The following is a 21,140-nucleotide window of genomic DNA, read 5'->3' on the forward strand; positions in this document are numbered from 1 at the left end:
AATGAGAAGGGCATTCCTGGTGCAAAGGCATGTTCAGGAACAGGTCAAGCTCAATACCAGAGGATATGGAGGACCTTGGAGGAAGCAGCAGCAGTGTGCCTGGAGAAAGTTACTTCCAGATGTACTCAAGATTTAGACATGATCCTACATGTGAAGCATAGGTTGGGAAAGGAATGGCAGGATGGGAGTCTGGGACAGATTCTGGCTATAAGTTGAGCATGACTTGGTTGTCCATCCAGGAGTGTCCAGCTTGGGTAATTGAGTATTTGGACATTGTGTTAACTGAAACAGGGAGGAGGATAAACAGTTGGCAAGGAGAAATGGTGACCAAGACCTTAAGAGAGGAGAAGGTGGAGAGAGCTATGCTGAGCAAGTTATATTTGAATGTCTTCAGGGACATCCAGGTGAAGACAACAGGTAGAGAGTTGTAAATCTAGGTCTTGGCTTTGGGGAGAGGTGAGATAGAGAGTCATTAGCATAGAGGTTGTGGTTGAGGCTGGTAATTGGAGGATGAAGATCCCGGATGTTGGATTTAAGAAGTAAACAGAGGGGCACCTGGGTGGCTCAGTCGGTTATGCGTCCAACTTCAGCTGAGGTCATGATCTCGTGGTTCGTGAGTCCAAGCCCCATGTTGGGCTCTGTGCTGACAGCTCAGAGCCTGGAGCCTACTTCAGATTCTGGGTCTCCCTCTCTCTCTGCCCCTCCCCTGCTTGCACTCTGTCTGTCTCTCTCTCTGTCTCTGTCTCTCTGTCTCTCTCTCTCAAAAATAAATAATAAAAAAATAAAAAAAAAAGAAGTAAGCAGAAGAAGAGAAGCTTGACACACAGAAATGGAGAAATAGGAAATGTGGGAGGAGAAATAAGAAATGGTATACTCATAGAAACTAAGGTGGTAAAGAATTTTAGGTACAGAAATAATCAGCAGTGTTGAAGCCACCTAGAGATAAAGTGGAAAAAGGACTGTAAGAGCCTTTTCTCACCTTGATAAATACTCCTTATGTTTTATATTCTTCCTTTCCCCTGTTTCCTACTTTCTCATTCCATTGTGTCCCCAACTACTTTGTTGTTTTCCTTCCCTTGAACCTTTCTCCTTAGAGCCTACCTGTTCCAGCTTGTAAGGCCCAGCTTAGTCCCTGCTTCCACTGCATTGTTTTCACTGAGTACCCAGACTACACTGATGTCTCTTTCTCCTTGGAATTTTTGTATGGAAAAATTGATGGAACTTTTTGATAACATTGGGTTGGTATAATCCTTCTTCTTGAAATCTGAGAAGATTCTTATACAGGGAATGGTTATTTCTTGAACATCCCAAATTCTCCATGAAACTCCATTGGATGATGACCATCATCACAAAACCTGGGGCTTCCCTCACGCTTCTTATCAATCAGGTAACTTTCCTAGGTTATAGTTCATCCCTTCTATGTCCCAAGTAAACCAAGTCAGCTGATAAAGCAATCATGGATGAATCTAATTTGATGAATCTAATTTACCCACTGGAAGACAAAAAACGTGATAAAAATCACTTTTATCTGTTATCTAGGTATGTATGTATGAATGTATGTATATATGTATGTATGTATCTATCCAATCATATATTTACTCATCCAGCAAGTGTCTACAATTTGCCAAGCTCTGTGACCCTGCCCCTCATAGAGATTTTGCCCTAGTTCGCTTTTATCATAGGTCCAAGATAGTCCCAAATATCCATCTGAAAGGTCTTTCTTAAGTACTTGTATGATTGTTTTGTATATGTGTGCAGACCCCTGGGTCTGATGATCTATCAAACCCAATAGGAAGGTTTGCGTGGGAAATAATACTTTTCAGTTTTAGCAAAGACTTAGTATGTCTGTTAGATAAAGAGAGCTTCTTTTTGGAAACCATCCAGTAAGGATTACCACCCAGTAGCTGGTGACCACATTAACCCCAAATTAGAACAGCCCACGAGGTTGTAGACCTCACTCTGTCCCTGTTTTCTCACCAAGGAAAGTTGTATAATGTCCTTATGAAGTACTTTGTATTTCTGATGTCACACTTTTCAGTGCGACATATCTTAAGTTATTTGTGGCCCTGAGTCATCATGATTCTGAGACTAGAAGCTCTTAGAGGTCAAGGAATCTACATTTTGTTCCCTTTTGCATTTCCAGTGATTAATCCACTATTTTGCAGTCAGTTTAGCTCCTGATAAATATACAGTAGATGAAATAGCAACATTTGCTGAACAATCCAGGGGCAAACCAGGAATTTGGGTCTCTCAGTTCCCAACTCAGCTTTTCAGCCCCTGAGGATCTCTGTAAAGGGTAGGGATGTTCCCACAGCCCTCTTATTCCTAAAGTCATATTAACTGGTTTCAGGAAAGACATGTGTCTAGGGGAGAACAGTTCCTTTGGTTTAGAATTAAAAGCTATGACATTAACTACTTTAGGCAGGCTTATTTTTTCTCTATTCAATCTAAAAAAGCATATTCAGCAGACATGAGTGAGCTGAGGAATTTTTGTTTTGACAGCTTTGGGACATCTGAGATATTGTATACAGAGCATTCCCAACCAGCTCAGAAAGATGTGTGTCCAAAACATATGCAGGAAAATGACTGATCAAGAATGAGAAAAATGAGAGGAAATCCTCTTAAAATGAAATGTTTTGTCAAGAGCAACCTCAGATGCAAACATTTATGCCAGAAGAGACCTCAGATTAACAGGACTTGACCCAGTCCACTTGAGTAGATGCCTAGAATAATTTGGTTTGTTAAAAATTGTGAGCTGTCAGGGCCCATAGTGGTCTAGTCAAATAGCCTCATCTTACAGATGAGTACACTAGGCCCAGAGAGAGGTCAGCAGTCTGCCCAGAGCTAGTGGCAAAGCTGAGATTCAAATCCAGGTCATCTGTTTGGAAGAGCCCACCTTTAACCCTTCCAGTGCAGTAGACGCATGGGCGATGGTTCATATTTTCTCAGTACTTGGGCTGCAAAGCATTTCCTCACACATCACTCCCATCTGTTGCTTTCTCCATCTCATCATTTTAATTCCTTAGGTCTCCACCACTCCAGTGGGTTCATGATGTCGCAAGGGTTACATCAGTACAGGGTCAATACCATCCTGGTGTGGATGGACCCTCGGCCAGGCCCAGTCTGGTTACCTCACCATCACGTGGAGAGCTTCTTAAAGACAAGATCTGGGGTCCAGGAACAGTAGGACTAGGTTTGGGAACCGTAGCTCTTCCATTTAGCTCCTTGTTGCCTTTAAATGTCCTGTGTAACATCCAAGCAAGCTGTCTGCCAGCCTCTCTGTCTGTAAGCAAAGCACAGAATGGTGGGGAAGAAACTCAAGTTGGGATCTGAGATGTGAAATTTGCAGCTCAGATTCCTGTGAGTTTTATTACCTTCAGCCAGTAAATCACTCCCTGATTCTGTTTGTCATCTGAAAAATGGGAATGATTCCTAATTGACAGCATTGCTGTAAGTTCTGTGAGGACAGATTTCCAGATGCTGGAGCACAGGTGTTTCACCTTTGGAAGAGGAATGAGGCCATTCCAGTGAGAGGCCAATAGCCTCCATTTGGGTGGCCTGGCTCTACTTTGCTAGAAAGTTTTTCCTTAAAACTCTTAAAGTCCCTAGTTTTTCCCTCTAGAAACTGAAAGGACTTTATATTTAACCATGATACTCTCCATGCTGGGATTTAATCCTATGTAGCCCAGCTTCAGAATTCATAAAACTACACGAGAATAAGCGATACTAGTTCCCCATCTGCCTGGAGTAACATTATTCCTTCATATGTTCTTACAAACTTCCTAGCTTAAACCTATCCCATGTTAAAATCTTTTCATTCATCAAGATGCAGCCCCAAAATTGCCTCCTCCATGAACCTCAGGTCTTCCCAGGCAGAAAATCTCTCTTGTTCTGTGTCCCCATGGCCTTACCATGTCTGCCAACTGTGAGAGTTAGGTGTGAGAAGTCTATCTCGCCACCCTGGAGTGGGAGTCCCTGAAGGGCACAGGGTCTGTTCTAGGACAGCCTTGTATCTGTGTTCTGAGATTGGCATCGGGTGGGGGAGTGGGGGGAGCCCCATGGTAACCTGCAACATCTAGCAAATCTTCACCATTAGAGACCAGAAAAGTGGGGAGGGTCATTTTTTCATGTTCTGAAGTTGAGACCATTGATGACCATCAGTCTCTTCTGGTTATCATGGATGCCATATTGCTCAGAGCTCTTTTCCAACCTTCTGGTTTTAGGGATGATCCTAATTTATGGATGTCTTGCTGAGCAGTGTACAAACTATTAAGGTTTTGAACATGCTCTGTGGGATCTGCTTCATTTGGTTAGAGATGATCCTGAAAATCACAAGGAAAGAACTGGACTGGAAAAGTCCAATCTGGGTTCTGGTCTCAGTTCTCTTACTTATCCAGACCCTAGGCTCTGCCACTTTGGCCAAGTCACATGAGCCTTGGTTTTCCCATCTGTAAAATGTGGAGGCTGGGCTTGTTAATTTCAGAATGTCTGGGATCTTAAATTATTTTCAATTTTCTGTTCTGGGATGAGGAGCAGAGTCCCATTTCTTCTATCTGTAACATTGCACTGGCCACAAACAAGAGAAATGAGAATTAAGCTTTCTACACATATCTCCCACCATCCTGGGTATGCTTACACACACACCCTCCTTGAGACTGTCTTTTGAGGCTGTGTTTATATAATTGATTGATTGAAGGAGACTTGGCCCTTCTTCGCTGCAGCTTGATTATAAGTGAGCTAAACAGATGTCTTGAATTGGGTGATTGGTTCCCAGATGCATTCCAGGGAGCGAGTTGGTGGGAAGGAAGTGAATGATTTCAGTTCTGGGGCCCCATGACAAATGAATAGTGGTTGTGGGCGGGGCGGGCAAGGGGCTAGGTTTGCTACTTAGTCTTATGAAGTAAGTGGCCAGATGTTGTTGGCAGCTGGTAGATTAATACCAAAGGTAACTGGTGGGCCAAGTGCCCCTTTAGGAGATAACCCAGCAAGAGGGAGTAGAAGCCCCTAATCATCCAAGCCTGGGCTGAAAGTCAGGACTCTTGGGATTCTGCTGGCCAGCTGTTAGAGCCAAGTTAGAAAGCTTGTCTTGGCCATCTGCCCAAAAAGGGAAATTGGTCTTAAAATGGTAGAGATGGAAGAGACCTGAGGATCATTTTATTCCACCACTTAATTTTTCAGATGAACACACTGAGGCCTGGAGAGGTTAAATGGTTTGCCTGAAGTCACACTGTAGAGCCGGGGCTAGAATGCAGCTCCTCTTATTCAAGGTCTAGTGTGACTTCACTTACAAAAGGGAAGCTACATCAGTGTGTCAAAAGCAAAGATTGAGTAAGGAGTTTCCACAAAGTTTGACACAGTCAAAGCTTGCTGCCTTCAGTGTTGGACATGGACCCATTTAACTCCCTCTGCTGTGGCTAACCCCTGGAGACACCTGAAGACCAACAGCAAGGACTGCCAAGTTTAATAATAAACAATGTGCAAGTCACTGCCACGCTGGGCGCTTGGTATGTGTATTGCATTTAATCCTCCTCACAATCCCCTGAGGTGGTCCTTGCTTTAATCCCCATTTTACACATGAAAGAATTGAGGTACAGAGAGATTAAATAATTTGCCCCCCAGATATGCAGCGAGTCAAGTGACTGAGCCAAGCTTTCACTTTGAACAGTCTGATCCCATGCAGCAGCTAGTTCCTCAATATTCCTCAGACACCCTAGTGCCCCATGCAGTTTTGATATAAAACAGAGCAAGCTAGGAAGATACCTGTTTTGGTCAGTGTCTCCCTGGGTCCTCTGAGGTCAAGTCAGTGTAGCTCATTTCTCAGCTCCTGGTGGTAAATCTGAGGCACAGGCGACAAAGGCGATAAGATATGCATATATAGTACTTTGTAATTATAAAGCATGTCCACATTCATTACCTTATTTGATCATCATGGCGGGTATTATTATTTTTATCAGCATGATTATTGTGATAAATCTCTCACATTCATACATGAGGAAACCAAGACTCAGGTGGTTAAATGAATTGCCCCAAAGCACAAGGCTGATTAGCCCAGAGCTTGGAAATTTCCAAGAATTGTCTAGTGATCTTTCTCTTTCACTCCCACTGCGTTTCCTCCCTTTGTTCTTATCATAGCTTCTAGCCTATGCACAGACCTACTCTCTAGCAGGGAGCTTCCAGCAACCATCAAAAAACAGCTTGTTGGCAGAAGAGTACATCTAGGATGAGAGAAGCCAGAAAGCCTTATTGGAAGTGATTTGAGCCATCGAATCACTGGGAGATATTTTTTTTTTTTTTTTGAATCACTGGGAGATATTTGAAACCTAGCCATATGTGTTTTTGCTAGTTTGTCTCAGGAAAAAAAAAAGAAGTCTAGAGTTTTGCGAATTGTCCTAATTGTTTAAAGTATTATTATTATCATTATTATTATTTTGTTATAGCTTAGAATAATAATAATAAATACCACAGGGCTCGGAACCAGATTTTAGTACCAATTTTGCAACCCACCTATTTGCATCCGTAATATCTCTAGACTTCAGTTTCTTCATGTCAGATAGTCCCAAAGGTCCCTCATCACCCAGAAGCTCAATGGTCGAGAAGTTCTGGAGAATACCTTGAGAAAAGAAGATGACTCTGCCTTGTGCCTCAGGATTGCTGGCAGCCAAGGGAGCTCCTTTGAGCTGACTACAATCCTTAAGGACTGCCAGAGTTTTGAGAATGCTGGTCTCTGGAGCTATATATAAATGAACCGCAGCCTCAGACATGAAGCTCTATTATATGACCTCTAAAGGCCACCTGCAAGAGAACTGCTACATGTGCATGATGCTTCATACAATTCTTTGTTGAACCCACAAATCAGGCTTGTTAGGGACACACCGGCATTTGTATATGCCATCCCTGAAGCAATCTAGCCTCAGCTTCAATGTGCCAGTAAGCTAAGCCTGAGGAAGTAAGAGCTGGTGATTCAGCAACTGATGTTCAGCCTGGAGCTACCCAGAGAGGATGGCATTTGAAAAGGCCTCCACAGGCAGGAGAAATGCCCTCCACGCTGTGTGACCAGCCACATGATCCTGGGGTAGTCTTTTCCCTTGCCTGGGTCTTGGTTTTTATCACCTGTCCAATGGGAGAAGGAGTTGACCTCAAATGTCATTTCAAGTTCTAATAGCCTTTAACTCTGTGAATATCGTCTAAAGATAGACATGCCAACCTTCACATGGGACAACGTAATACCAAGGAAATGGTCATCTGCCATCAGCTAAAATGGCTCATATAAATATTATTTCTCATGGTAAACGGAAACTATTCAGAAAGGACATGGCTGTACAAATTCTGAATCAGCTAATGTGCATTAGGAATTTCTCCATTCCAAGTGCATGCATCGTTTCATTGGATCTTTCTAGCAGTTCTGGGAAGTTAGTCTGACCACCGAGATGACCGATGCTCTGAGAGAGGGAGAGAGTGCCTAATACTGCCCATCTGGCAGGTGGTGTAATTGGAATCAAATCTCAGGTCTTGTGCTCTATCCCTGAGAAACAAACCTGATGATATTAAGGTCACTTAATGAATAAGACATATTCATTCATCATAGATTCATAGGAGAAGATTATAGGGCTGGATTGGACCACAGAGACTACCATTCAACAAGTGAGGAGTGCCAAGCCCAGCCTCAAGGCCATCTGCATCCTGGCAGTCAAATAGGAATCCCAAGACATATCACAATCATGCTGCTATTTTTTAAACTAGCAGCTAACCTGGTAATTTTGTTAATGTTTATTTACTTTTGAGAGAGAGACAGAGAGAGAGAGAAAGAGAGAGAGAGAGAGAGAGAGAGAGAGACCGAGAGGGAGACACAGGATCCAAAGCATGCTCCAGGCTCTGAGCTCTGAGCTGTCAGCACAGAGCCCGATGCAGGGCTCAAACTCATGAACTGTGAGATCATGACCTGAGCTGGAGTCAGAAGCTTAACCAACTGAGCCATCCAGGTGCCCCCAAAACCAGATAATTCTCTGTTTTCAGATGCAGATTCCATGGCTGAGTATCCAGTTGGGTGAATTCTCTCATGGGCCCCTGATGGCCATAGAAACCTTGCCCATACCACCCTCAGTTCCCTCAACCCACCCCTATCCCTATCCAAGAAACACAGCGGATATCCCAGAACATGTTAGGAAATCTAGATGGGTCACTTTGAGCCCTGGGCCTTACCTGAGGTGTACTCTTAGCTTCCTGAGTCAACACACCCATGGGGGGTTAAGACTTGAATCGTAGAAATGTGTACTCTGACTCAATCCTCACCTAGGCCTTCCAGTTCTGTCTCCATCAAGGGCAGCTCAGATGCTCCAGCTCCTGTCCTGCCTCTAGCTGGGCCCCGCCTGTTTCTCCATGGGTCCAGTTCCTGACCTGCCTCGATGTAGGTCTTGACTCATATTGGTGTCTGTGGCTCTGAAGGAGGATGGCTCTGTTGCTGCTTCCTTTTCAATTCATAATTCCCTGTTTGTGAGATACTGCCATCAAGGCCTCAGGGTCCCAGGAAGGAAGCAGGTCAGTGAAAGCCCACAGCCTACTCAATCACTTCATATCTAACTCAGATGTAACTTTATTTCTCTAAGCCCAGTGTCTTTATCTGCTAAATGGGGGTAAGAATCCTGCCTACTTCATAGGATCAAATAAGATAATGATGTAAGGTGCCTGGCATACTGTGTCCAAACCCAGTAAGCTCTCAGTAAATGTAGTCAGTTATGAAAATACTTCCCACAGGCCTTCACAGAGGTCCTCCCCTCAGCTCTTCTTTACAAATGCATACTCAGTGCTGCCAGAGCCAAGAACATTAGTCCAACCCCAAGCTTGATTTCTGACACACTCCTAATAAGAGAAAAACAATTAAAGAAGGGTGAAGTGTCATAGGATGGATAAATATGGTGTTCTTCTCTTTTTTATTACTGCTTTCGCTTTTCATTCTACAATATTTGTTTCTAAACCTCATGGTGGGCTGACACTAAGAGACGTCAGCAAGTGGGTTCCTGTGGACCTGCCCAAGGACAGCTGCTCTGAAGGATCCTGGAAACCAGCTAGTCTTGGAAAGAAAGTTTAAAAAACTAGAGGCTGCTGGTACCCTCACTTGAAATTGACTCAAGGTGACTGAGGAAACTAGTAGGAAATCTCTGTGTTTCCAGGGTCAGGATCAAGGAGGCAGAAAAGGCCTTGATTCAAAGGAGTTTTTTGGAGACTTGGGTCAGTCTACAAAGGAAGACTGTTTGAGTTTCTAAGCTTACCCAAGGGGATACCTGAGTGTCCAAAGGACACCATGTCTCCCTATTACCTTTATGTGGTGTTGTAGATGGTGCCTGGAACTTTCACAGAATCTCCTCATGCATCTCAGCCTGGGAGAACCCCCATCTCCACTGATTAGCCAAGGTGGCCTCCTAGGCACAGGCCTTAGCATGGATGTTTGGGTAGGCTCACACACTTCTAAAGGCTAGGTTTCCACCCTCAGACTCAGTGTGCGGTCATTGCCAACTCCTCTACAGCCAAGGGCATTTGAAAAGGGAACTGGGCATCTCTCTGGGCAGGGCTACCACAGGGTTTTCTGATCAGCTTCTGTAACATTTTTCTGAATGGCTGCCTTTTATACTAGAACAGTGCCTTAAAGCTAACTGTTAATGAATTCAGTTTTTGAAATGTGACTCATACTCTGGAAGGTTTCAGAACATAGGTACAAGCTGATAAAAATGTATGAACATACATACGCACATACACACATTCACTCACATTCACACTTACTCAGGAACAGTCAGTCACTGTAAAACCTGAGATTTTCTTCTTAATTCTCTGACGATCTTGAGGTAAACTGAGTCCCCATTGAGTGAGATGCACTTTCAGCCTCGTTTCATGGGGACTCTGCTTCTAGGGATGACAACAAGCCCTCATTTAGAGGTAGGCAGAGTGAAAGTGACTGAGGGTCTGTAGGTTTGGTTGTGTTGGCCTTATAGAATCACCAACCTTCAGAGACGGAGGGCACTGTAGAAGGTATTTGCTCCATTTGTTTCATTTTTCAAAGGTAGAAAACTAGGCATAGAGAGGTGAGTGAACCTGCTGAGGTCTCTCAGCTGCTCTATGCAGGACCAAACCTGGAACCATCCTCACTGCTCTACCAAGACCTTTCTCTTCACAGCACCTGACACCCCTCTCAGCAGGAGAACTGTTTCCAGAAGATTCCATTACTTTATCTTTTTTTTTTTTTTTTTTTTTACAGTGGAAGTAACAAGAAAGTGGGTAGCAATGATCAGCAGGTTCTGGAAAGTATGTCTTTTTCTCATTGCTATTTTTCAATGGTTAGATTCTCCTGGGTCCTGATAGGTAAAGTAAGTTTGAGATCTCTAGATTGTTTTGAAATTTTTTAATGTTTATTTATTTATTTTTGAGAAAGAGGGGAGGAGGGACAAGGATAGAGAGGGAGACACAGAATCCAAAGCAGGCTCCAGGCTCTGAGCTGTTAGTACAGAGCCCGATACTGGGCTTGAGCTCACGGACCATGAGATCATGACCTGAGCTGAAGTCCGACGCCTAACTGACTGAGCCACCCAGGTGCCCCGAGATCTCTGGAATGTTTTGAAGGTCATGGTTACTTTGAAAAATAAGCCTGACACAGAGGAAATATAAATCTGTTCCCTTAGGGGCAAGGACAAGCCTTTGCAAATATAAAGAGGTTGCAGACTTTGGGTGTAATAATAGCCAAGATATAACACTTCCCAGGTTTCTCATATATTATTTAATTTACTCTGTTGGTCCTGGATTGTGATTTTGAAACTGTGGAGGCATGACGAAAAATGTCTCAATCTTCATCATTATCCAGCCTTAGGTCACATTCTGGTTCTGCGTTAGGGTGATCCTTTGATCTTTAGGCAAGTAGAGTAAACTTTCTGAGCCTCTGTTTCCTTACCTGTAGAGAGAAGATACCATCTACTTCTCAGTGATTTTCTGTAGATTAGATATAGTGGCATCAGAAAAACAGTAACATAAAAAAAAAAACCACACACACAGTCTCTGGCAGATGGCTGGGACTCAGTGAATGTTATTTCCCATGCCTTCTCTTGCATGTTGACCTGCCTCTGCCATTGGATTGCTTAAGGCTGAACACTTCACTGAAACCCTTGATCCCTCTGAGTCCTATCTGTAAAATATACTCTACAGTCCCTATCCTACCAGGACTGGGTCAGAAGAGGGTTAAAGAGACACAAGAAGCTTCCTAGGTCTACAACTTTAGAAAAGACCCAAGGAGAATATTCCTTATCCTGGTGTTTTTAGAAATGAGTCCCAGGTGTTATTGCTTGAAAGGCACTGAGGCTAGTGCAGGAGAAAGAAACCTGTCTTGATATTTTATGAGAAATTAAACTGGAATTTTAAAAAGCCCAATTCAATTTCACCCAAAATGAACAGTAATATTAACCTCCTTTCTATTTAAAGCCAAAGAGTGCAGCTTTGACAGCTAAAGGGAGGCTGCCTTGGAGCAAGAATTTCAAAATGAACCTATTTGATAATTGGAGCATGTGCCTAGCTTGTTTCACCAGGCAGGGTTTGGTCCAAACACAGCCGGTTCTCTGACTCTTCAGAGTTAAAAGATCCCAGGATGGATGATGCTTGATACTAGGATTGCGTATTCTGTTGTCTGTCTAATATACACCAGGCAGTATTTGATCTTGCATGCCACCCCTCTGTTCCAAATAGAAATAGGACGACTTTAATTGGAGAAGAAAAATCAAGATAGAGGCTGGGCCACAGAAGAGAAAGCTTTGGGAAAGTCACCAATAGTTGTCTATGTGGGATGGGAATGGCCAGTACCTTTCTCTCCCATCTTTTGACTAGGTCATTTGTTAATATAGATGGATCTGTTTGACCCTCTTTAGAAAAGCCAAGATTAGTGGCTACTCTTTTCATTATAAGGATAATTTTTATGCTACAAGATACACAATGTTGGACCAGCTTTCTCCTTGCATTCTGTAATCAAAACTAGGTGGCTGGCAAGTAAGTCTTGAAGATTAAAGCAGCCTACAATTCATGGACACCAATTCATGGACACAGCAGCAGCTCAGCCCCCAGAGGCAAGTAGAAAGTCTTCAAAGCTGATAAATATGTTGGCGGCAGGTGGCATGTCAACTCAAACAAGGTTGTAGTCCTGCCCATTTCAGCTCACCATTATAAAGGTGAATTGTCTGTATTGTGAAAGGTCAAGTAGTATTAACCTTAGGACCAGAAAGATGGCAGCTCCTGGAGAGCAGCTGGTACATAAATCTCTACTGGCTGAGAAGCAGAAAGATACTTAATAGAAGTGTAATTGAAGGATTTTTCTTCCCCCACGACCCCCCGCCAACCCCTACCTAAACTTAGTTTGGCTAAAGTCAACAGGAATTCTTTTATTCCCACTCTGGCATAGGGCTTAGCTGCCTGTGTGTGTGACTAAGGGACAATCCAGTGACGACCAGCTGCCTGCACTAGAATTGACACCCTTCCCCTCTGCATTCTGAAATTTTTAACACCAGATTCATCTTGGAGGTCAAGGTAGCAGTAGCCACAGAAGCAGCTGTTACGATGCACAATGATAATTGGGAGTTAGCACCCATTAGCACCACTATGAAGATTGATTTATCAAATTCCCTATAACACTTCTGAGAACAAGGACTTAGGAATCTTTAAAAAGCCAAATTAAGAAGGAGCTTTAGAAAACATCTAATCTAAGTCTCCTTTTGTATTTGAGGAACTTGAGGCCCAGAGAGGTGTAGTGTCTCGTTCAAGGGCACCGGCAAAATTGGTGGCAGAGCTGAAGTTGGAGCCCAGGTCTCACTGGGCATTTGTTTCCCCAGTCACTTGGTCTAAACCCATGTTTTTCAGATGAGGGCACCCAGTGCCACACATGAGAAGAGACTGTCCAAGCCTGGACACCAAGTCCAGTGTTCTGGGTTTTTTATATCATATTCTCCCTTTCTTCACATCCCCATGGCTGAAGGGAGACAATGAAGTCAAAAGTGGATGAATAATTCACACTTTGGCACACATTCCATTTACCCATCAATGAACATTGAGAACCTACTGGGTACAAAGTACTTCAGCCACTTTGGGTAATGCATATGGAGTTAGGAAGGGGAAGGAGGTGAGTGTATCTTAGAAGTAGGGCAAACATGGAATGGTTTGGGCACAAGAATCCCTGTAAAAGGTCATAAAATGTCCCACCGTATGGTCTTTTCCTGCCTCCCTTCTCTCTCTCTCTCTCTCTCTCTCTCTCTCTCTCTCTCTCTCTCTCCCTCCTTACCAGTGACCTTCCCCACCCTCTCCCCAAGAGAGAATGAGCCCAGACTAGCTTTCATGACCTTGGCCCTCTTGTCTGGAGGGAGCCGAAGAGTAGATCTAAGGCTGGAAGACAGGGCTGTGAGTAAAGGCCTGAGCTCCCTTTGGCCTTCTCTTCTCAAATAGAGCAGAACCTGGCGAAGATTTTTCTTGAGCATCTACTGTAGGCACGTTCACAAATACAGAAAGCACATGATCCTCCTGGCTCTTACAGCAAACTCTAGAGGTAGATTTATCATCACCAATGTACAGATGAGGAAATTTGAGGCCACAGAGGCTGATTTTCTTGCCTGGAGTCAACCCAGCTGCTAAGCAGCAGACTTAGATTCAGACCTATCTGGTTGCAAAGCTAGGCTCCAGCCACTTGGCCTCAGGCCCTTTCATGTCACCAGGTAACCTCACAGGATGCAGAGCTTCTTCCGGTCCCACCTGTTAGCTCTTTTTTCACCTGCCTTCTCTAAAGATGCCTCCTTTAATCTGAGTAACACAAGGAACACCTTTGTTTCTCTCTTAGTCCCCTTTACAGCAATGTGGAGCCAAGCCAGCTGTGAAACTGACAGCTCCCCACCCCGGAGAGATGAGGGTTGTGGGTGAGATGAAGGCCACCTTCCTGGAGCGGAGGGCGGAGTGGGGGCGGTGCTGGAATGTTTCTTTTGGGAGACAGTTTGCTCCACTGACCTTTGGCTGTCACTGCAGGTCTGGAGTGCAGCTTTGACTTCCCCTGTGAGCTGGAGTACTCCCCACCACTCCACGACCTCCAGAACCAGAGCTGGTCCTGGCGCCGAGTCCCCTCTGAGGAGGCCTCCCAGATGGACCTGTTGGACGGGCCTGAGACAGAGCACTCCAAGGAGATGCCCAGAGGTAAGGGTAGAGGCCACCACAAAGTGTCCCAGATGGGCTAGCACAGGGTTTGTATGTCTATTTCTGTTTGCAGTTTTAAGGCTTCCTGGCTCTGCTCTAACCTGTTTCCTGTGAAACCTGCTTTTAATGTCTGCGCTTTCCGTAGGATGCAAGTCCAATTTCAGGACCAAGCCGACCCTTCACTCTCTCACCAAGTAAAGGAAATAGGATTTTATAGCTCTCACACTGATGTAGGAGAAAGTGCTGATCTGTTTGTCCTTTGGGAATAGAGTTGCCAGGTAAAATACAGGACACCCACTTAAATTTGAGTTTTCTGATGAACAATGGTTTTTTTTAGCATAAATACATCTCATGCAATAGTTGGGCCATACTTATACATTAAAATTATTCCAACTTCCAGTTATATTTAAAAATTTCAGGGGTACCTAGTGGTTCAGTCGGTTAAGCATCTGACTCTTGATTTTGGCTCAGGTCATGATCTCACAGTTCATAAGTTCAAGCCCCACATCAGGCTCTGTATTGTCAGTGGGATTCTCTCTCCTCTCTCTGTCCCTCCTGTGCTCACTCTCTCTCTCTCTCTCTCTCTCAAAATAATAAGTAAACTTACAAAAAAGAAAAATTCAAATGTAATTGAGTGTCGTGCATTTTTTTTGCTAAATCTGGCATTTTTAATTTGGAAGGTATTGTATAACTGGGTTAAATGTTAGTTTCAAAGCCATTAATGAATATTCAGGCTGTGTTGTAGCTTTGCAAGGTGTTTCCAGTAGTCCTGAGCGATTAATGAACATCCTCTTCTGAATTATCAGGGGCCAGAGAAGTTAGACTCTGAATAAGTTGTGGATGTTTGTTAAATATTTGCTGAGTGTTTAGAGATAGATGCGGAGACACTAAGCCCTAGTCCAGCTTTCAGGTCTCAAATCTTAGGTGGCAAATCTTAGAGCTCCACGTTCCTTGGGCCCAGAAAACTCTGCTTATTCAGAATTGACAGCCTACGTTTCTGACTTGTAGGGAAAAGTAGCCACTGATGTGGTAATGGACTCACTGAACCATTCGGAGTAGTACTTTCATTTTGCAAAGCCCTTCCATGTACAGTCTCATGGGATTCCAATTTTGTGAGAGAGGCAGGGCAGATGAGAAAGCGAGGGCTCAGAGAGGGGAAGTGACTTGCTAAAGATCACATAGCTTGTACGTGTCGGTCCAGGTCTAGATGTCTCCTGTGATGAGTGCCAAACAAGGGCGATTTCTCCCACATCGTGTTTCTGTCTTTGCAGCAAAAGCTCTAGTGAAAGCCTGCCCTGGGCCCAGGTCCGGGAGGCAGTTATCTCAGGCTCATGCTTCTGTGAATCTAACGGGCTCAATTAAGTTTCTGGGGGAGGTTGGAGGTGGCACAGAAATAAGCCTGATGCCCTCAGGCTTCTATAGCAGCCTCAGACCCTGAACTGTGAGAGAACTTTCCTTTCTTCATACTCTCCCAGGCTGACCTTTTTTTCTGTTTTTATGACTCTTTTGAAATTGCTTGACCTTGATTTATATTTTAAGCTGCTTTCACCTGGATGCTGATGTGTATTGGCAGGGGGAGGGGGGAGTATTGTGTGTAGGTGAGTGGCTCTTAACCCTATAGTGCATCTACAGTGCATCTGACTCCTCGGGAGAACTTATACAAAGTACTGCCTGGTTTCCGCAGCCTGGGATACTGATTCAACAGATCTGAGATGGAACCTGGAAATCTGTATATTTTTAAATTTTAGCATAAAATCTAGCATGTGCAACAAAGTGAAACATGTATGCATGGATTCACAATTACAATGAAATCAACATGTGTGTTCTCAACACCAAGCATAAGAATTTGAACGTTTGTCAGTCCATTTACAACCTCTTCTGTCACCCACCTAGATCCAAAATCTTTCCTTTCCCTCAGAGGGAACCGCTATCCTATTTTGTGTCCATCGTTCATTTGCTTTTCCTTATGACCTTACCACTTATGTATATAGCCCCAAACAGCATGTCAATTAGGTTTGTAACCTGTTATACAAATGAAATAATATTGTTGTTTTGTGGCTTGTCAATGTAGATGCATGTAGCTGTGGTTCATTTGGTTTTAAATCACTGCATGAAAATACCACAGTTGATTTCTTCCACCATCCTTAGACATTTGGGTCATTTCTGTGGTTTGGCTGTTACCAACAGCACTACTGTAAGCATTTTGTACATGCCTCTTGGTGCATATACATGTCCAAGAATTTCCCTGGAGCAGAGAGTAGGAGTAGAATTGCTGGGTCATGGGTTGCAGCTTCCATTTCAATAGAGAGTGCCGAGCTATTTTCCAAAGTGCTCGTACCAAGTTATACCCCATTTTGAGGTGTTAGCATTCCTCCCCAGGACTTTACATCCTCACCAGTACCTGATATTGTCAGACTTTGTCATTTTCGTCCATCTGGTGGATGCAATACAGTATTTCAGTGGAGTCTCAGTTTTCACAGGACTCTCTCCCTCTTTTTTCCTTTGTGTTTTTTTTTTTAATATTTTTAGACACTTCTCAAGTGATTCTGAGACATAACTAGGTTTGTTATACTCTTGACGTGGACCTGCTTTCATGCATCCATAGGGGTGGCTCCAGAGCCTAATTCCCAACAGTCCTGGTAGTACATGTACTTTTGGTCATTGTATGTTTTTTGTTTGATGGCTATTGAATTGTGAGTGCAGTTCAGTGAAATCAGGAGATAGGGACAAGTAGCAATTGTCCACAGACTTTGTGGAGTCAGACTTTATCAATTTGAAAGTTGGTGTTTTTTAAATTTTTAAATGAATTTTAGAAGAGTGCCAATAGATTACGCATTGCCACTCTGTGACCTGTTTCTCCTCCTTTATCTGCTTTCTTGTGATCTCTGGCATCTTCATGTTACCCTGAGTTATAGGAGAAAAACGAAAGGAAGAAGAGGAGAGAAGAAAGAAATAAGTGTTCCTGAGTGTGGAAATATATCCGTACCTTTATGTTTTTATAAAGGACCAGTACATGCACTGACTACAAACTTTTTCCAATTAGTTAGAACAGTAAGGATTGGAATATTCATGTTTTAGTGAGTATTGCCAACTTCCATTTGTCTGAAAAACATTCTTACTAACATGAAGGACAATGATGTGAATAGCCATGGCAAAAGCCATTGTAGATATATCAGTCCGCTTGATCAAGTTCCTTAGTGAACAAACACATCCAAGCATAACTTGAGGGAATCTCAGCACTGTCAGAAACTGGTATTTCTTTTTCCTGGGGTCTAATGGAAGGATCTGTATAGTCACACAGCCTTGATCAGTCTTAGAAACAAGGGACTAGCCTCTAGACTTTGTAGGCACACATCTGGAATGTCACTGAGAGGTGTTCAGAACTTCCAGTAATGGGCCACTCATTGCTTTTTGATTCAACTAATTATATCACTCCCTGGTCACTGAAGTAAGGTTGCTACCCATGAAGCAAGCTGACGTGTCTTAATGTCTCTTGACTGTCATGGAAAGAGGTGAAGGTGAAGGAGAGAAAATGGCGTGCCCAATTTGCACAGCACCAAAGCAAGGACCTATATCCCAATCCAAAATGCCATCTCTTTAGAATCTCCCTTTCTCTGATGATCCCCTCTTGGCAGAAGGGATTCTGGTTGTGGAGATAAGAAGGAGGAATGGGGTGCACTTTAGGGTAGTACAGTCAATAGAGATTTTTAAAAACTCAACATTTATTGGTTGGATGGTATTTAGACTCTATTGCAATATTTCTTGTCAGAGGATATAGAAAGACCAGAAAAAGGCAGTGAGATAATACCAATCATAGATAATGAACTGTAAGAGTATAAATTATGAATGATTTTAATTTATAGCCACTATAGCTGAGAATAATAAGGAAGATACAATTCAGAGCAGCAAGATAATAAAAAGTGATGGTCTTGATTGAACACAATATTATAAATTAATAAGATCTTGAGGAATCATCAGGTTGAGGCGTTCTATGACTTTTTAAGAAGTGCCAGGAGCATGTTTGACATCTACTACTTCTGGTGTTTTGGAATGTAGTCACATTTTTCTTCTCCAGCAAGACAAGATCTTAGTCTCCAGCATGGGCCCTAGCTTTAAAGTAGAAAACAGGTTAGCAGCTTCTCCCCAGAACCCCTCCATAACCCCTCAGTCATGTGTATACCCAAGAAGAATGGGACTAGACTCAGCTGAGAGGAGCGGACATCCTTCCTGTATCAACTCAACTCTCTTCCACAAAACTGATTCTCAAGTCTCTGTTTGGGTTTGGCTTTTGTCTTTCTCTGACTTATTTTGCTTAGCATACTCTCTAGCCATATGATTTCACACATATATGTGGAATTTAAGAAAAAACACAAACATGCAAAGGAAAATAAGAGAGAGAGAGAGAGAGAGAGAGAGAGACAGAGACACACTAAGAAACAGACTTTTAACTATAGAGAATAAACTGGTGGTTACCAGAGGGGAGGTGGGCAGAGGGATGGGCGAAATAGGTGATGGGGATTAAGGAGGGCACTTGTCTTAAGGAGTATCCAGTGATATATAGAATTGTTGAATCACTGTACCATACACCTGAAACTAATGTAACACTGTATGTTAACTACATTGGAATTAAAAAAAAAAAAAAAACATGCCTTGAGTTCAGAAGGCTAATAAGTATTGTCATTGTCCTAGAATTCTGGAATGGCTAATACTGCTGCCACAGATGACAAGGGGACTGCAATGCCAGAGTGGGGTCGTTCTGCTCCAGTTGTACCCTTGTGCATTAGTTTCTTATAGCTGCTGTAACAAATAAACACAAACTAGGTAGCTTAAAACAACATAAATTTATTTTATCCCAGTTCCAGAAGCCAATAGTCCAAAATCAAGATGTTATCAGAGTTGGTACCTTCTGAAGGCTCTGCAGGAGAATGTATTCCATGCCTGTTGCGTACCCTCTGGTGGCTGCTGGTAATCTCTGTGCTCCTTTGCTTGTAGATGCATCAGTCCAGTCTTTGTCTCCGTGTTCACATGGCATTCCTCTCATGTCTCAGATATGCCTCTTATAGGCACATATATCACTGGATTTGGGGCCCATCTTAAATGCAGCATGATCTCATCTCCAGATACTTAATTTCCTTTTCAAAGACCTTGTTTCTGAATAAGATCACTTTCCTAAGTACCAGGGATTAGGACTTGGACATATCTTTTGGGGACCATGGTTCAACTTACTACACATTGATTTTTCTCCCCTTGTGTGTGTACTGGCATGTGGATCATGTGTGCCTCTCCCTGCACTTGGGGGCTCTTAGACCCTTTAGGAAGTTAGGTTAGGTGATTTCAGAGGAGCCCAGATTAATACCAGCATTTTTTCTCCTTCCTTTAATTCCTTCCCCCCAAGGTTTGCAGAGTTCTTAAAAGAGTGTCTGAACACTTTTCAGATTGAACCCATCCCGGGAGTAGCTGGAACCTGAAAACTGGGCCACATTTTGAGCTGCAGGCACAACCTTGATTGGCAGTTTCCTTCAGTTTCTCTCTGCACCCACTGTCCTTGGGGGCTGCAGCTAGTGGACTGAGCTGGCTCTAAGTCTCATGCTCTGACCTTAACCCTTTTGCAGTGTTGACAGGAAAATGGAGGGATGAAAGTCTGCCTAGCATTTCCTCCTTCATCCAGTAAAACTTGTCATTAGCCACCCATTTCTGCTCTTGGGCTTTACTGGCTGACTAAGTGGGACCTCATAAATTAGCCTCTTCCATCATTGATATGTGCATGTGAGTGTGTTTACAGCTCTTTCTGGAGAGCCAGTTCCATGGGTGAGAACAGGATGGAGATGGCAAGACAGGCTGTCAGTGAGGCAGAATTGAGAGGAGCTCTAGGGCTGGAGTGTCATTGAGAGCACACCCTGGCGGCACCCCTCTTGCCCCACCCCTCACTGTCACAGAGGTGAAATGTGCTAGTGCCTGCTTAAAGTCAAGTGCTTCCTGCCCACAGGGTTTAGTGATCACCTTCCAGGTAACCTGGCTCATGGGAGAGTCAATAATTGCTCACCTTACTTTGTGTAAGCAGCCTTTAGCAAAGACCTCTGGTTTTAGGGTGTAGAAGCTGGGAGAGTGGTCAGTAGAGATAGGCAAACTGGAATAGAAGAAAAATACAATTACAATGACAGATACCACACACACACACACACACACACACACACACACACACACACACATTCCAGGACAGAACAATGTTTTTGTGTGTGTGTTTTTGTTTTTCTTTTCACTTGTTTCAAACGGGATGATCCCAACTGGGACTGTCTATGCAAAGTGTTCCTGGGCTCCTGCCCCCAGGAGCTCTCTTCCTATGCTTCTTACTCTGTCTACTATGAAGTTTCTGTTTTAAGGCAACAGTCTCTGAACTTTATTTATTATATGCCTCATCAGTAAAATATTTCTGAGCATGTACCCTTTCATGTAAATACTTATCAATTATATGTTATCAAATATATTATACAATTATATGTATATGTGTAATACTATTGGTAAAGCTTATTTTCTGTCTTCTTTAGATAAAAATAAACATAATCATGGGTATACTTCGGAGACACTTTGGAGATAGGACATCTGCTGTCCCATCCTATAAATGGGATCAGACTTCTGGGTTCCTTAAAGCATGTCACCTAGCCCCAGGGTCACTTAGGTCTCTGACAGATTCTTTAAGAAGCTGCCTCAGCAGGTTTCTCCCTGAGCACTCACCTCCCAGCTTCTAGGCTACACTGGCCAGACACTCCTCCACCAAGAAGGCCTCTTAGACAGGTCTAGCTCTTGTGGTCTCTCCAACTCATAAATTTCAAAAACCATTTAATCTCTTTTCTCAGACTCTACCTGGTTTAGAGAGGAAAGAAATCGCTTCTGGGCAGAGTGCCACTAATAATACAAACTTAACCCTTAAGAATCAAAAGATACCTTTC

At 43.3% G+C, this 21,140-nt stretch overlaps 1 protein-coding gene across 1 annotated transcript in view; it reads left to right on the forward strand.

Annotated features, from left to right (window-relative positions):
- The window catches only part of ALK (ALK receptor tyrosine kinase), a 675,158-nt gene that overhangs the window by 203,815 nt on the left and 450,203 nt on the right, over nt 1-21,140 (forward strand). Inside the window, exon 3 of the mRNA XM_049651902.1 lies at nt 14,029-14,193. Coding sequence (XP_049507859.1) covers nt 14,029-14,193 — 165 coding nt within the window. The remainder of the gene's footprint in view (nt 1-14,028; nt 14,194-21,140) is intronic.

Source organism: Panthera uncia (assembly GCF_023721935.1).
Source record: "Panthera uncia isolate 11264 chromosome A3 unlocalized genomic scaffold, Puncia_PCG_1.0 HiC_scaffold_12, whole genome shotgun sequence".
NCBI lineage: Eukaryota > Metazoa > Chordata > Mammalia > Carnivora > Felidae > Panthera > Panthera uncia.